Here is a 15082-nt window from a genome sequence, read left to right on the forward strand (position 1 = left end):
AGTCTTCCCGACCTTAACTCCCGTTAGGGTAGCTGGGCCGCTTCCAGCCTGGGGTCGGGATAGTAGGGGGGGTGGGGTCACCTACGGGAATCCTCGTATCACAGGACCTACTGAGAACCTGCATCTGACCCAGATGACAGGTGCGCCTGCCTTTTGGACATTATGGTGGAAAATCTTCAGTTGCCCTTCACGTCCGAAGCAGAGGGCACTGGGGATAGTCAGGGCTGGCTACTTCATTTTCACGGTGAAATTTGAAAATATGGTTCCTCTTATTTTAAAAAAGTTGAGAACTTAGAGGTACCTGGGTTGTGCGGTGGGTTGAGCCTCCGGCTCTTGGTTTGGCTCAGGTCGTGATCTAAGGGTAGAAGGATCAAGCCCTGCCCCTGGCTATGGCTCAGTGTGGAGTCTGCTCGGATTCTCTACCTCTTCCCTCTGACCCTCCTGGTTGTGCTGGAAAATAAATGAGTAAATCTTAAAAAAGAAGAAGAAGAAGAAGAAGAAGAAGAAGAAAATTTAAAAAGTAACCAGAGAATTAAACAAGGTCCAGTTCCTTTCAAAGTGAGGGTCCCTGCCTTGGCCTGTGATGGGGGCACCGCAGACAGTGCAAAGTGCTGTCTGGGGCAGATCAGTTCCTTCCTTTGCATACCAGCTCAAGCAGGGGCTGGTTGGTTGTAGAGAAAAGAGGCACGTGCCTTCCTCCTGCCGCTGCCTTAAGGAGTTCAGGGGTCCTCGTAAGACTTGGGTTGAGGACCCAGCACCACCCATTACTTAGTTGGATGGTTCTGGTCAAGTCAATATCAGTGGGTCTATTTACTCATTTGTAAAATGAGGACAATAATTGTACCTATTTTAAGGTTTTGTTGAGGTTCTATGAGATAAAACATGTGAGTCCTAATGACACTGGGTCCACTGAAAATGTTGTTTGGACCTTTGATACTCAGCTGGCCTCTTCATCCCTTGCCTTGCCTTCCCCTCCAGGGACATGAAACCAGCTCATGGTTTTCTTCAAGCCAACATAACTTGACAGCTTCTTTTGCTCAGTTCACCTGGCTCACTTTTCTGTAGCCTCCAGAGTTCATCTCCTTTCCCAGGAAGTTCTCCCCTATGCCCATAGCTGGGTAAGGTGTCCTTCCTCGGTGTTCCTCTTCCGCCCCAGGAATGCCTCCCATGTGCCAGTGTTTAGCACACCTATATTATTCTGTTGGCTCTACCCTCAAGCATGTCACAGATCCAGCCCTGCCACTCTTCTTAGGACCCTCACGGTCTAGTCTTAGCAAAGGAGCCACAGTGATCCTCCTAGAACCAGCTGATGTGACTCTTGTTGAAACCTTCCTTACATGTCCCATCTTAGAAGAGAATCCGAAGTCAGTAGCTTGTTCAAGTCTCTGCTCTAGCCCTTGCTCCGGTTTGTTTCCCTTCCAAACATTCTATGTATTTTTATTCTATTTATTGGGTTTCCCCCTCTAGAATGGAACTGCATGAAGGAAGGAGGTTGTCTTTCCTTGTTCACCCTAGTGCTTCCAGCATGGGGCGTGTGGCAAGCACTCGGGATTTACTGAAAGAACGATTAAATGCTTCTGTCTCTCTCTTGCCGGAACCTGAGTTCTTTGGGTGTAGAGCCGGTGTCTTACTCGTTTTTGTGGGCCCTGAGTTCAATGCTCCAAAAATGCTGGCTGATAAAATTAGAAGAAAAACGAGAGCCCTGTAATATAAGCTGAGCCAACAATTAATGATATTATACATGCAAATATTTTAAAATATGTTTATTATATACTTTACATTGAGCATTTCAGAAAAGAATTACAATGATTTCAAAATACAATTTGATAAATAGCCTTTATAATTATACCCAATCAATATCAGAATTGTATGTAGACCCTATGCAGCTAACAACTACAGAAAAATTTTAATCTCAGGGAAGAGAGACATGCATGATCACTGAAGTCACTTTGCCAGAATGGTTTTTTTTGGTTGTTTTAAAGATTTATTTATTTATTTATTTATTTGACAGAGATCACAAGTAGGCTGAGAGGCAGGCAGAGACAGAGGGAAGCAGGCTCCCTGCGGAGCTTGATCCCCACCCAGGACCGTGGGATCATGACCTGAGCCCAAGGCAGAGGATTTAACCCACTGAGCTCCCCAGGTGCCCCCCAGGGTGTTTTTTTTTAAAAAACATGATTCACATTTGTTTCAAGTACACATACATCCATTGGAAGAGTTAAATTAGACCACTGATGTTAACACCTTAAAACTATGTATGATCTTTGTCACCTTAAAAGAAAATTCAGTTTAGTATAAAGAAATTTAAGAAGAAATTTCAGGACCCTTGATCAGAAGCTTCGGTGTGTGTTGTACTATTCTGGTGTACATAAAGGTTCAAGTAAGACCAACAAAGAATGTTTCCTCTTCCCACTGAAGACACAATCAAAGAACAGGTGAACCAGCATCCTATAAACTAGTCAGCCATCAGGAGGTTACCAATAAAGGACGCTTTATGTGTGTGAGGACATTTAAAAGCCTCCGCCAATGTTACAAAAACAAAACATTTAGAGTATTACTTAAGAGTACAAGCATAATTGGTGTTTTGTCTTCTATAAATAATCATCTTTGAAATGCTCAAAGTGAATTCCAGCTGTGGCTCTCTCCTGACGTGAGAAGAGGTGGGTTCACACAGGATGATCTACTGATTCACCTTCTCAAAGTATTCTTTGGAAGCAGTTGGATGTGGCTTGATCTGAAAATGCAAAAACATTTAATTAGGGAGCTGACTTCAAGATAACAGTCTCAAAAATGAGTTGAAAGCTTGCAGTTTTTGATCCAAAGTTCTTTAACTTTTTGAAGCGTGGTCCATTTCCTTTAAAAGATGGATGAAGGTTACATCAAGAGCCTGCCTGATTCCGGGTCCCGCCCCAACACCGGCCCCTCGGCAGCCTCACCCACTTGCACCCCGTCTGCACCCTTGCTCCAAGGATGGGCTCCTCTTATAGGTGCTCTAGGCCAGCAGCCCTGGAGGCAGTGAGGGCCTGGGACCCTGTGCTGGGGTCTCCCTGCTTTTGGAAAGGAAACCTACCGTAGGAGAATCCGGGGTCCAGTTCGCTGGGCAGACTTCTCCATGGGTTTCCACAAACTGGAATGCCTTCACCAGGCGGAGGGTCTCTTCCACACTTCGGCCCACGGGGAGATCGTTGACACTCAAATGCTTGATGATGCCATTGGGGTCAATGATGAAGAGGCCTCTGCATCAGGATTTACCCCCATTAGTACCTGAGCGCCACCACAATGACAAACTCTAACTTCTACCCGCTTCAATCCTTAATTCTCCTCCATAAAGCATTAAACTTAAACATGCTTAAACATGGGGCCTTCCTTGTTACACTAACAGCTTATCATTTACTGATGACGCACCACACACAGGGGGGACTGGACCAGGCCAATGTGGAAAACGGGCAGTATTTCCCACAGAGAAAAGTTACACAGAGTCTAAAAGTCACAGAGAGCAAAGAATTCTTTAACTCATTAGTGATTTGGGTGTTCTTTGGGCTGCTGTATCAAATGCTGGCAAGAAACCAGAGGCAGAGGGGAAGAAACAGAGGTGTACTTTATCTATATGCAGTAAATACTGATGAGATGAGTGAAATCTTGGGTAAATGGAGGGGAAAAAAATCCCCTGGGGAAATCTTTGCAGAAAGAATTTATTGGCCTTAAGTTTAGGCAGAGCATAACCCTAAAGGACAAACTGAGACTATTTAACACTTGGCAGCAGCATAATGAGAAGACCTGGCCTGTGGTCTGTGTTCATCTTCCACACAAGTGCTGGGGTTACATGACACATGCAGATGTTTCAACCACAGGTTTTAACAGTCCGACTTAAAACAGTGTGGCATTCCAAGTGTTAATTATGCAGAGAAAGTGCAAATGAGAGAAAAAGGCAAGGTGAAAAGGCGCCACTTCCTCCCTGAGCCTGGCTGGGGGGAAGTGGGGGGGGGTTGGGGAGGGGAGCGTCTAGGCGTTAAGGCTCAAGGGTCCTGCTGCAAACTCGACCAAGAGCGGAGCCAAGCTGGAGTCCACAGTGCGGGTGCAGGTACGGAGCTGGGACGGGGCTGGGCCCCCAGGCTCTGGAAAGCAAGCCTTATCTTCCAAACCAGACTCAGCTACTTTCCCTTGTCAATCCCAACAGTGAAACCAGCAGGGACGTACTGGCAAAATGAGCAAGACCTACAAGGAAGGGGGTCCTGGAAGGCCAAAGCCAGCACTCTTTTTCTCCTTCCCTTGCCAACTTTGTCAATGTCGGGCTTTAAGTGTATTAAAGGAAGACAGAATCTCCCAGAATAAAAGGGGCCCAAGCTCCAAGTGGCTCCCAGAACTACAGGTCCAGGTGTCATCAAGGAGGAAAGCAGGCCAGAGGAGAGTGAGTTGATGTGACAAGAGAAGGTGAGCAGGTTCAAGCCAACCCCCAGCAAAACTGTGAGGCACATCAGAGTGGGGTCCTTGGCTATTCCCTGGGGGTCAAGTTCTGACCAACCCCCGCTTCACTCAAGATACCACTGGAAGGCTTAAGGTCTAATCCCCTCACCCTCTGGCCCCCAGAAGGTTGTATTTGAATATGGGACCATTAAAGATAGACAGCTTTGGGGCACCTGGGTGGCTCAGTGGGTTAAAGCCTCTGCCTCCGGCTCAGGTCATGATTCCAGGGTCCTGGGATCGAGCCCCGAGTCGGGCTCTCTGCTCAGTGGGGAACCGGCTTCCCTTCCTCTCTCTCTGCCTACTTGTAATCTCTGTCTGTCAAATAAGTAAATAAAATCTTTAAAAAAAAAAAAAAAAGACAACTTTCCCACTCAAAGGAATAAAGATCTAGCCACTGAATGAACAAGGACAGAAATGACATTCTGGGACAGAGGTCATAACGGCTACTAGGACCTGTGCTAAAATCTTCGGCTGCCTTAACTTACTTAGTCCCCACAACCAACCTGGGAGGTCCATTCTCATTTTAGTTATGGGAAACTGGGACTCAAAGAGGTTCAGTAACTTGCCCAAAGTCATACAGCTGTTAAATAAATAGGTGAGTTAAAAAAAAGAAAAAAAATCAAACTCTGGTCAGATTCCAGGGCTGGGACAAGATCTCACCCATTCCACCATTCCAGCTCACTGACTCCTACAATCTGCTAGTTTCCCCTTCTCGGGACATGTCAGGAGCGGGCCTCCCAGGAGAGCAGCTCCCAGGCAGTGCGGGCAAGCGCGATGGTGCGACCATCAAGACACACTGGTGTTCGGAAGGAGACACAGGGCGCTACAGGGGTCAGACACGTCTCAGCCATCCAGAGACTGCCAACATGCGCAGGAGGCTCTCTCGTCAGTGCTTACAAAAGGCTAAAGTGAATGAAAGCTTTTTGGTTTTCAAAACACTCTACTGAGGGCTCTCAAAATCCTCTAAGAAGTGGGATGATGCTGAACATAAAAAAACAAGTTTAAGTTTATAAGAAACAAGATCTTACCTCAGAGCAATTCCGGGGCCTTCCAACAGCACGCCATAGTCTCGGGAAATCTGTTTATTCAGATCTGACAAGAGTGCGATGTTCATGTGGCCCAAGCCGCCATTCTAACAAAGATGCGAACATGACTGGCTGTGACACCGTGTGCTCCCCCTGTACTCAGCCAAGTAAACTGATGTCTGAGGCCAACAAGAATGGCGACAGGTGGCGGCCACTGAGAACCAACAGTGGACTGAGCACTGCTCTTAACTCTGTTAACTCCCTTCCTCCTCCCAACCATCCTGGAACATCGCCTCTCTTACATATATGGAAACTGAGGCACACAAGATCAAGTAACTTGTTCCAGGTCACAGCTAGAAGGGGACAGAGGCAGGATTTAAACCCAGCCAGCACTGGAGACCTTTCTTTTTCTAATTCTTGATGTATTCTTTTACTTGAAGATTAACTTCTGTATCATAAAAATGGAAGCATAACAAAAGACTGAATAAATTGGTATTGATAAACCAGCAACATGGCTAGAAAGTTTGATTCTCCCAAGTGTTTTCCAGCAGGAATAGTGGTCATGTAGAGGAGTGACCTCAGAGAACCTAACCAGCGTCCCACAAGCCATGCAGAGCATGTGGGATCTACAAGGTACCCAAGAGAGAGGAGGCAGCGAACCCCAACTGTCCCCACACCCAACCTTCTGAGCCTGATCTCCGTTACTGTTTGTACCTGGAAAACACAAGTGTAGTGGGCACTAAATCCAGGTAATGTTAAGGGAGATAAGGACAGAGTTTGACAGAATCTGCCAGGAGCTTAGGAGCTACAAATAGCCCATTTCAGACTAGTCATGCTTTAGTAACTTCCAGATGAGTCTTTTATGGGATCTTTTCAGTTTTTAGGATCCTCGGTGCAAAGGCAGGGCCACTGAGGTTTATACCTTCCTTGGTGTGTTGACCCAGGCGAGATGGGTAAAGTGGGAATCCACTGAAACTGCAACAACTTCACAGTTCACGTCGTGAAATTCATTGGCTTTGTCGCTAAAAGCAACAATTTCTGTAGGACACACAAAGGTGCTAGGAAAAAATGGGCAGAAATTCCCATCAGAGAATTTAAAAGCAAGGATTTAAAATTTAAACAACAGGCAGCCTAAAATCTAGTTCAGCTTGCTTGAAGGTGAAAAAGGCAAAAACGGTTAGCCACCCTCACCAGACTCCCCTCTCCATTTTTAAAAAAATTTTTATTTAAAAAAACTTATCTATTTGATAGAGAGAGGGAGAGAGAGAGAGAAAGCATGAGCATGGGGAGAAACAATGAGAGAAGCAGGCTCCCCACGGAGCAGGGAGCCTGATGCAAGGTTTGATCCCAGGACCTGGGGTTGTGAGCTGAGCCGAAGGCAGAGGCTTAACTGACTGAGCCACCCAGGGACCCCCTCACCTCTCCATTTAAGAATCATATCAAAATATGAGGGTGGGCAAGGGAAAAGAGGCATATTCTGAGAATAAAGCAGCAGCTTTATGAGAAAAGTCATTTTATTATCTTAACTTTTCTTGTTTTCCTTCAAGCCAGTGAAAACTTCCTTATGGACTGGCTGATGGAAACCATGGCTCCAGAGTACATAAAACGAAGCCATTGGGGCGCCTGAGTGGCTCAGCGGGTTAAAGCCTCTGCCTTCGGCTCAGGTCATGATCTCAGGTTCCTGGAATCGAGCCCCGCATCAGGCTCTCTGCTCGGCGGGAAGCCTGCTTCCTCCTCTCTCTCTGCCTGCCTCTCTGCCTACTTGTGATCTCTGTCTGTTAAATAAATAAATAAATCTTTAAAACAAAACAAAACAAAACAAAGCCGTGTCAAAACCTATCCCACTAAAAAGAATGCCACCCCCTCCTCTAAATTTATCAGATGAGCTGCAGATGCAGGCTGTACTCAGCAAGGCCACCAGTGATAAAAGGATCCAAAAGAACCCTTCCCTTGGCCAGAAGAGCAGCCAGAGATAGGAAATGTCAGGGCGGAAACAGGGACCTTAAATGACATTAAAGCATCGCAGAAATTAACACTTACAAGTCCAAAGGATAGAAGAAAAGTACCAAATATTTTCCCTTAAAGTCATCGAGGGTTAGGTCTTTGAACTCTCCATTGACAACGGCGGTGCCCTTAAAATAGGGTGCATGCTGGGTGACGGCAGGAACGTGGTAGGAGGAACCTGAAGGAAGCCACACACACGTGCAGTTCATCATCTGCTAAATCACACACCTGACTTTATTCAAATCTCTCACAGTAATTAATTAGCAGTATAAATTAACTAAAGGGTTCAGTTCAACTCTACATCTTACGTAATATCCCCCCCTTCCATAGTTCTAGATGGTACACAAATCCAGTTTAAAGTACTGTGGGGACTGAAAAGACTAAAAAGATGATGCGAGAAGATGGCAGGGACGAAATTAAGATAGAACCGAGGAGGAAAGGAGCCTAGGGACGGATTCTGAATACGGTTCAGATTTTGCCATGTTCAGACAGGACAGGGAAGAGGGAACAGGGCAGGTGAGGGGAACAGCCCGGGGTAGTTTGAGCAGAACAGAGCAGGTGTGTGTGGAAGGAAGCATAAGAGACAAAGCATGAACAGCTGAAGGCCACACTCTGAGGGCCCTTAAATATCAGGCTAGAGTTTGTTATTATTTTTTAAAGATTTATGAGAGAGAGAGAGAGAGAGAGAAAACACAAGTTTTCTTGTGGGAAAGGCAGAGGAAGAAGCAAACTCCCCGCTGAGCAGAGCTGGTGGCACCTTGGGGCTCAATCCCAATCCCAGGACCCTGGAATCATGATCTGAACGGAGGCAAACCCTTAACCGCTTAACCAACTGAGCTACCCAGGCGCTCCACAGAATTTGTTCTTAAAAGATGAGATAGAGGAGTCACTGGAGATTTTCAGGTAAGAGTTGGAAGATGTAGTGGTGTTGGTGACCAACAAAGAAATGCGATACAGGGGCAGTCTGCCTCAGTCATTCTCAATCCTGACTGGAGGTTAGAATCATTCGGTGAGCTTTTAAAATATACTGATAAGAGGATTAAAAGGTATGAACTTCCAGTTACAGACAGACAGGAGAGTGCAAGGTACAGCACAGTGAATACGGTTAATAAAACCCTAACAACTTTGTATGGTGACAGATGGTACCTAGGTTTATCATGGAGGTCAACACCTAACATATATAAATCTTGAATCACTTTGTTGTACATCTAAAACTAATAATTGCAATGTCAACTATATTTAGATTAAAAAACAAAACAAAACAAAATGATGTCCTGGTCTTGCTTCAGAAATTGACTTAATTTGTCTGGGGTGGGGAGCGGGGCAGCTGGGGTAGTGGTTTATTTTCAAAAGCTAATGGGTATTGAGTCTAATGGATAGCCAGGGTTCAGGGCCCGTGTTCTGAGATGGTGGTTCATATTACCTAGGTCAAACCAAGGCACAACACTTACTGGTGCTAAAAGCGAATTTTGCTTGACCAGAACCAGACCACAATACATTCGTCAGGCATGTTCTTTGGGAAGCAGCAGGTCTGAGGGCTGCAGAGGCAAAGATGCCCCACGGAACAGCACTCATATGTCGGGCAATCTGGAAAGAGAAATACTTTATATTAGGAAGTAGCCTCAAGGCTGGCCCTGGGGAAGGGGCATTAGGCCACTGGTCGCCTCCACTCTCCTTGTTCCTGCGAACCAAACACCAACCCCCAGGCTCTAAGAGTACAGAATGAACCTCCATGTTCTTAACATTCCTTTCTGCTTCCTTCTTCAAGACTCCAAGAGGGGAGTGGGGAGATGTTGGTCAAAGCGTACAAAGCTGCAGTCATGTGGGATGAGTAAGCCTGGAGATCTACTGCAGTGGCATGATGACTATACTTAATAATGCTGTATTTGCTGAGAGAGCAGACTTCAGGCACACTCGTCACACACAGAAAAGGTAATTATGTGAAGAGATGTTAGTGTGTAGTAATCATTTCATTATGTCTATACCAAATCACAATGCACTGCTTAAACGCATATAACTTTTATTTTAAAAATATATACATTTTTTAAAACCCTGCTAGGTAGAGGGGAATTCTAAGACCATGAAGACTAGACCATGAAGACTCCATGTTCTTAAGAACACCACAGAGGGTTCAAAAACCAAGGGGACTTGGCCGGGCCCTGTGTATTTACGCCCTTTGCCAGCTTGATCTGCTCAGCCTGTTTTATCATGTCAAGGTTTTCCCAGAAAACACAAGGCCCCCGCAGACAAGCAAACAAGTAGAGCAAAGTTCACCCTCTGGGAAAATCCGTACAGCGCTTAACCGTACTGTTTGCTCAACAATAGTGTCCAGCATGACTCAGGAAGAAGAAAGCGCCTTGTGTTCAACCCCGCCAGGAGAAAGGGGAGAGAGAGGGGACCAAGAGAGTGCTCGGCTTCGTCGGGAGGAGAGCGAGGGGCAGACCTGGGGGATGGGAGGAGGGGGGTGCCTTTTGCACTGCCGCACTGTGCACTTTACCACTTTGGTGTCCGCCCACCCGGGAGGGGATGCTTACTGCAAAGCCTTGCTGCAGGCATCCTTCTTTCTAGCTTTGGGAGAGGACAGTAAACGGAGGCTCGGAAAGGTGAAGTCACGTGTCCAAGGTCATAGAGTAGCTACAGAACAGGGAACAGGGGTCAGGGGTCCTGCCTCCAGGTGGAGGTGTCCAGGTGGAGGGAGGACTGCGGACCCCGGCCTGGAGAGAGGAGCGATCCGGAGGACTAGACGGGAGGGGCGGTTCTGCGCAGGCGCATTTCCCAGAAGCGAGGCCCCTGGGTCCGTTACCCGCTGGTGCCCTCCAAGAACCGTGAAAGGCCCCTAGACCGCAGGGAGCAGGATTCTGTCTGGAAAGCACGTGTCGGAGCCACTACTGTGTCTCCGCTCCTGTCCCCTGCCGGCAGCCACTCACCGAAGCCCGGAGAAATCTTCCCAACGCGGCCGCCATCTTCAGTGCGCGCGAGATTCGCGGGACTGGATGGGAAGAGGAGGAGGCGGGGCCCACGGGGGCGGGCACGGGGCGGGGCATTGGGGGCGGGGCCTGGGCTGGAGCGGGGGCGGGGCCTGGGCTGGAGCCGGGGCGGGAAAATGTCTTCTCCACGTTTTTGCCGGGACTTTTGTCCGGGCAACTTATTTGTCGGGTGCCCCGGGCCCATTTCCGAGGAGAAAAGTCCTGCTGCGGCTTCTAAGTAACGAAATGCTTAGGAAAACAACACTTTGTTTCTAACTGTCGCCCCAACCTAGAAAGGGCTAATCCAGGTGGGGAGTCTTTGATGTTTATGGTTAACGTGTGTGGATGACGGTTTCTACCCAATCTGCAAAAGGTTTTTCTTACTGTTTAGGCCTCAGATAGAGCCTTCTGGATTCTGCAGGAAATGGAATTAATTGTAATGCCATTTTTGTCTGTTAATAAGCCAAGTGGGTCAGACATGTCAAGTTTTTGGTGTTCTGAAAATCTTTGGGATGGTGTGTACTTGCATTTTGGCCTCTCTTCCCCAAATTGGGAGACTTGGGACAGATTTAAATTCCGTTTTCCGTCGATTAGTAAAGCCAAGTGCTCAGTGCTGAGCGTGGTACTTTGAAGTAAGCTCATCAAACCCAGATAGAAATCACACGGGGGCCTTACGGTAAATGCAGACTCTAAGTAGGTATTTTCCAGACCCCAGTCATTCCACTACCGACATAGTTTCTTGAGTCTGCATATATTATTTGCTATTTTCTTTTAGTTGACTCACTTTTAAAAACCATAAATGAATTCATTTGAAAGAAAATGTTAAGTAACTTAAATGGAAAAACCCTGTAACTTGCTATGACTAGAAAGTAGTTAAATACGTTAGGGATGCCCAATCGGTTAGTTGTCCTCCTTTGGCTCGGATCCTGATGTCCTGGGATTGAGTCCTGCCTGGGGCTCCTTGCTCAGCAGAGAGCTGCGTCTCCTTCGGCCTGCTGCTCCCCCTGCTTGTGCTTATGCTCTCTCACTGATACATAAATAAATAAATAAAATTTTAAAATACATTAAAACAAAGTGTTACTAAATATCAACTAGATACAGTTGCTCAAAATCTGAGACTTTGTTAAAAGGGAGACAGAGGGGTGGCTAGCAGCATCCTGGTATCACGTGGGGTTCTCTTTCTGTAATCAGAAGCACTTAAAAAGCGTTGAAAGGGTAATAATTTTCTCACTTTGGGACTTATTTATTTTGCTCCTCACATCAATCCTTTCATGCACTACTAGTACAGCACTGGGTACCAACCCCATGCTTCGGAAAGGACTACCTTAGAAGCAAGAGACTGGAATCTAAAACGGTCTGACCATTTTGGAAAATTCATGTCAGCATTTAGTAAAACTGAATATATGACTCAAATAACTTCAATCCTAAGCATATGCCCCAGAGATGTGTGTACGTCAGTATATCAAAAGACATAGGCTAGAATGTTCATAGCAACAGTATTATAATAGCACAGAGATAAAACTACACAAATGTCCACCTATCATAGAATGGCTGAATAAATTAGGATATTATGAACACTGTACAACAATGAGAATGAATGCATGACAGGCAACAAGGTGAATGAGTTTCACAAACATGATATTGGGCGAAAGAAGCCAGACATGAAAAAGTAGACACCATATGGTTCAATTCATATGAAGTTCAAAACCAGGAAAAACTAATGTATAGTGTTTGAAGTCAGAATGCTGGTGACCTTGAGAAAACAAGAATTGGGAGAGGGTAATGAGAAGACAAGAACCGGGTGCAAGTAATATTTTATCTGTTGACCCTGCTTAAAGTTATTTACTTTGTGGGGTGCCTTGGTGGCTCAGTGGGTTAAAGCCTCTGCCTTTGGCTCAGATCATGGTCCCAGGGTCCTGGGATCGAGCCCCACATTGGGCTCTCTGCTCAGCGGGGAGCCTGCTTCCTCCTCTCTCTGACTGCCTTTCTGCTACTTATAATCTCTGTCAAATAAATAAATAAATAAATATCTTAAAAAAATTTTTTTTAATTTAAAGTTATTTACTTTGTAAAGTATTTACTTTGTGAGCATTCATGTAGCTGTACACTTATGATTTGGGTACTTTTTTTTTTTTGAAGGACCCTGAGATCATGACCTGAGCCAAAGGCAGCAGCTTAACCCACTGAGCCACCCAGGCACCCCAGATCTGGGTACTTTTAAATGTCATAGTCCAATTATAGCAAGGAGTTACACATTTCTCAGTCATTTCCCCTTAATACTTGCCTTGTGTTTAATTCGTGTTCATAATGTGTTTGTGAACAGATGTTTGAAAAGGAAAGGCAATCATAATGTTGGAGCTCAAAATCATAGTGTAGTCAGAAAAGGAGTATTATTTAGCCATAAAAAGGAACAAAGGATTGCAACATGCTGTAATATGGATGAACTAAAAAATACATTATGCTGAGTAAAAGAAGCCAGATCCAAAAGACCAAATGTATGATTCCTTTCAGACGAAATATGTAGAAGAGTTAAAGCCATAGAAACAGATTGCCAAGTGCTGTGAAGAGGAGGCAGGGGGACTGATCACTTAATGGGTGCAGGGTTTTCTTTTGGGAGCGACAAAAATGATTTGAAACTGCATAGAAGTGGCGATTGTCTAACATTGTGAATGTTCTTAATATCACTGGATGGTGCATTTTAGAATGGTTAATTTTATGATTTGTGAATGTTACCTCAATTTAAAAAACAGAAGTAGGGACTAACAATAGAAACAAAAAGATGCTATGGTCTAGCCCAGTGATTTTGTAGACAAGAAGACAGAGACTTTTAGAGAGATAAAGAGTCCTTTCCAAAGTCACCTAGCTGGTGGGAAGGGGAGGTGGGACTAGAAACCAGAACAGCCTCGCACCCGACCAGCCAGTATGTGAGCTGGAAAAGGTGAGGGGGAGCTTTCTCTTTCCGTGTTCCTTACACCGATAGCCCTTTACTGGCCACCTCTCCTTTTCTCTAGCATTTTGGAGGGCACCTCTCTCTCCTATTTTATGCACCTGCGGTTTGGTTTCCGCACATGGGCAGTTGGATTCATAATTAAAGTTCATGATGATGTAAATCACAGTGCAAACCAAACAGCAGAACAGACTGCTGTTCCCTCAGGATTTGGCTTGTTCATCTTGGCTTCAGTTTTAAAGTTTAGAAGCTTTAGTTAGTCCTATCTTTTTGGGTGGGGCCTGTTTAGGCTTGAAGGTGACACTACTTTCTGTCTTCCATTTGTTCATTCTCCTCGGGCTGCCATTCAGCTCCGAGTGTGGTTTCTGTATTCTCCTTGCTCCAAGCTCATTTTAGCCTTGGGAATAATGCATTTTCTTTCCTGTTTCAGTTCCTTCTGTGTTGGATGAATTTGCATCAATTAGCAATGGGATTTTAATCAGTTAATAAGCATCTCTGGGGGGAATCATACAGGCCCTCCTCCCAAGGAAGTCCACGTGTATCCAGGGAACATAGAGTAAAGATTGTAGAAAACCAAAAATCCAAGAGCCATCATTTTAAGGAGCATAAGAGGGGCATAACGGTTGAGAGCGGACAGCTGGGGTTCAAACACCAGCTCTGCCATTTAGCTCTTAATTCTTTGGGGGAAGTTACCCCTTGCCTGTTCTTCCATCTGAAAAATGGGAGTCATGTTAATACCTCCCCCAAGGGTTGTTGGGAGGAATAAGTGAGTTAAATTTTAAAGCGCTTACCACGGTAAACAGGTAGACAGTGAGTACTCTAAGTGCTTGTTATGTTAAATGAGAGAGTCCAGGCAAAGTGCTTAGAGAAACAGAGCTCAAGAAGCGTCTCAGAGAGGAAAAAAGTGTTATCAGAATCAATGGATTCTGTCCTTGAGGGAGGAGTGGGGACGATAAAGGGAAAGATGGCAGATAGCCGTAATTGGTGACCTTTGTCCCTTCAGTCCTAACAATTATTGAGAACTTAATGGGCCAAGATCTAGGCTGAATACAGTAACTGATAGGATCTTCATGCAACCCTGTGAGATAGGTACTGTTTTAAATTCACCATCCCCATTTTAGAGGTGGGGATACTGAGGCTTAGGGAGGTTTAGTAATTTGTTCAGATTCTCACAACTGCAAAGGGACGGAGCCAGGATTTAAACTCCAAAAGCTGACTGCAAAACCCCCTCCCCACACAATGTTGTCTCCCCTCCTGCTGTATCTGTTGGAGCATAAAGTGCTGGATGGTTGCTTCCCAGGAAATGCTTGTAGAAAGGTGGTCTGTGTCAGAGCACGGGCCAGTGCTGGCCATCTATCCTTAGTGAAATGTCCCCAAATACTCTGCTCCTGAGCCTGGCAGGACTGCTCTCCTTTTATGTGTTCTGCCCCCCTCCCTTTTTAAAAAAGATTTTATTTATTTGAGAGAGAGCGAGAGAGAGAGCGTGCGAGCATGAGTGGAGAGAGGGGCAGAGGGAGACGGAGAAGCAGACTCCCCGCTGAGGACAGAGCCTGATGTGGGGCTGATCCCAGGACCCTGCGATCGTGACCTGAGCCAAAGTCAGACACTTCGCCCACCGAGCCACCCAGCTGCCTCTTTCGGCTCTTTTGTCTGAGCAATTCTAGTTACTCTGCCTG

At 45.8% G+C, this 15082-nt stretch overlaps 1 protein-coding gene across 1 annotated transcript; it reads right to left on the reverse strand.

Annotated features, from left to right (window-relative positions):
• Positions 1 to 1748: 1748 nt before the first annotated feature.
• On the reverse strand, positions 1749 to 10513 carry PRDX3 (peroxiredoxin 3). Its single transcript, XM_059398696.1, has 7 exons — positions 10421 to 10513; positions 8945 to 9080; positions 7530 to 7671; positions 6412 to 6547; positions 5493 to 5596; positions 3071 to 3236; positions 1749 to 2734 (listed from the first exon to the last, which is right to left on the reverse strand). Exons 1-7 carry the CDS (start codon positions 10454 to 10456, stop codon positions 2681 to 2683), a joined length of 774 nt encoding a protein of 257 aa, XP_059254679.1. The 5' UTR covers positions 10457 to 10513; the 3' UTR covers positions 1749 to 2680.
• Positions 10514 to 15082: the final 4569 nt, after the last annotated feature.

This window comes from Mustela nigripes, chromosome 4 (assembly GCF_022355385.1).
Source record: "Mustela nigripes isolate SB6536 chromosome 4, MUSNIG.SB6536, whole genome shotgun sequence".
In the NCBI taxonomy this organism is placed as follows: Eukaryota; Metazoa; Chordata; class Mammalia; order Carnivora; family Mustelidae; genus Mustela; species Mustela nigripes.

Coding starts and splice junctions, on each gene's coding strand:
- PRDX3 (XM_059398696.1), bottom strand. CDS start 10,456: ATGGCGGCCGCGTTGGGAAGATTTCTCCGGGCTTCG. Junction 9,081..10,420: donor GAAGATTTCTCCGGGCTTCG/GTGAGTGGCTGC, acceptor TTCTCTTTCCAG/ATTGCCCGACATATGAGTGC. Junction 3,237..5,492: donor GGCCCCGGAATTGCTCTGAG/GTAAGATCTTGT, acceptor ATCCTGATGCAG/AGGCCTCTTCATCATTGACC.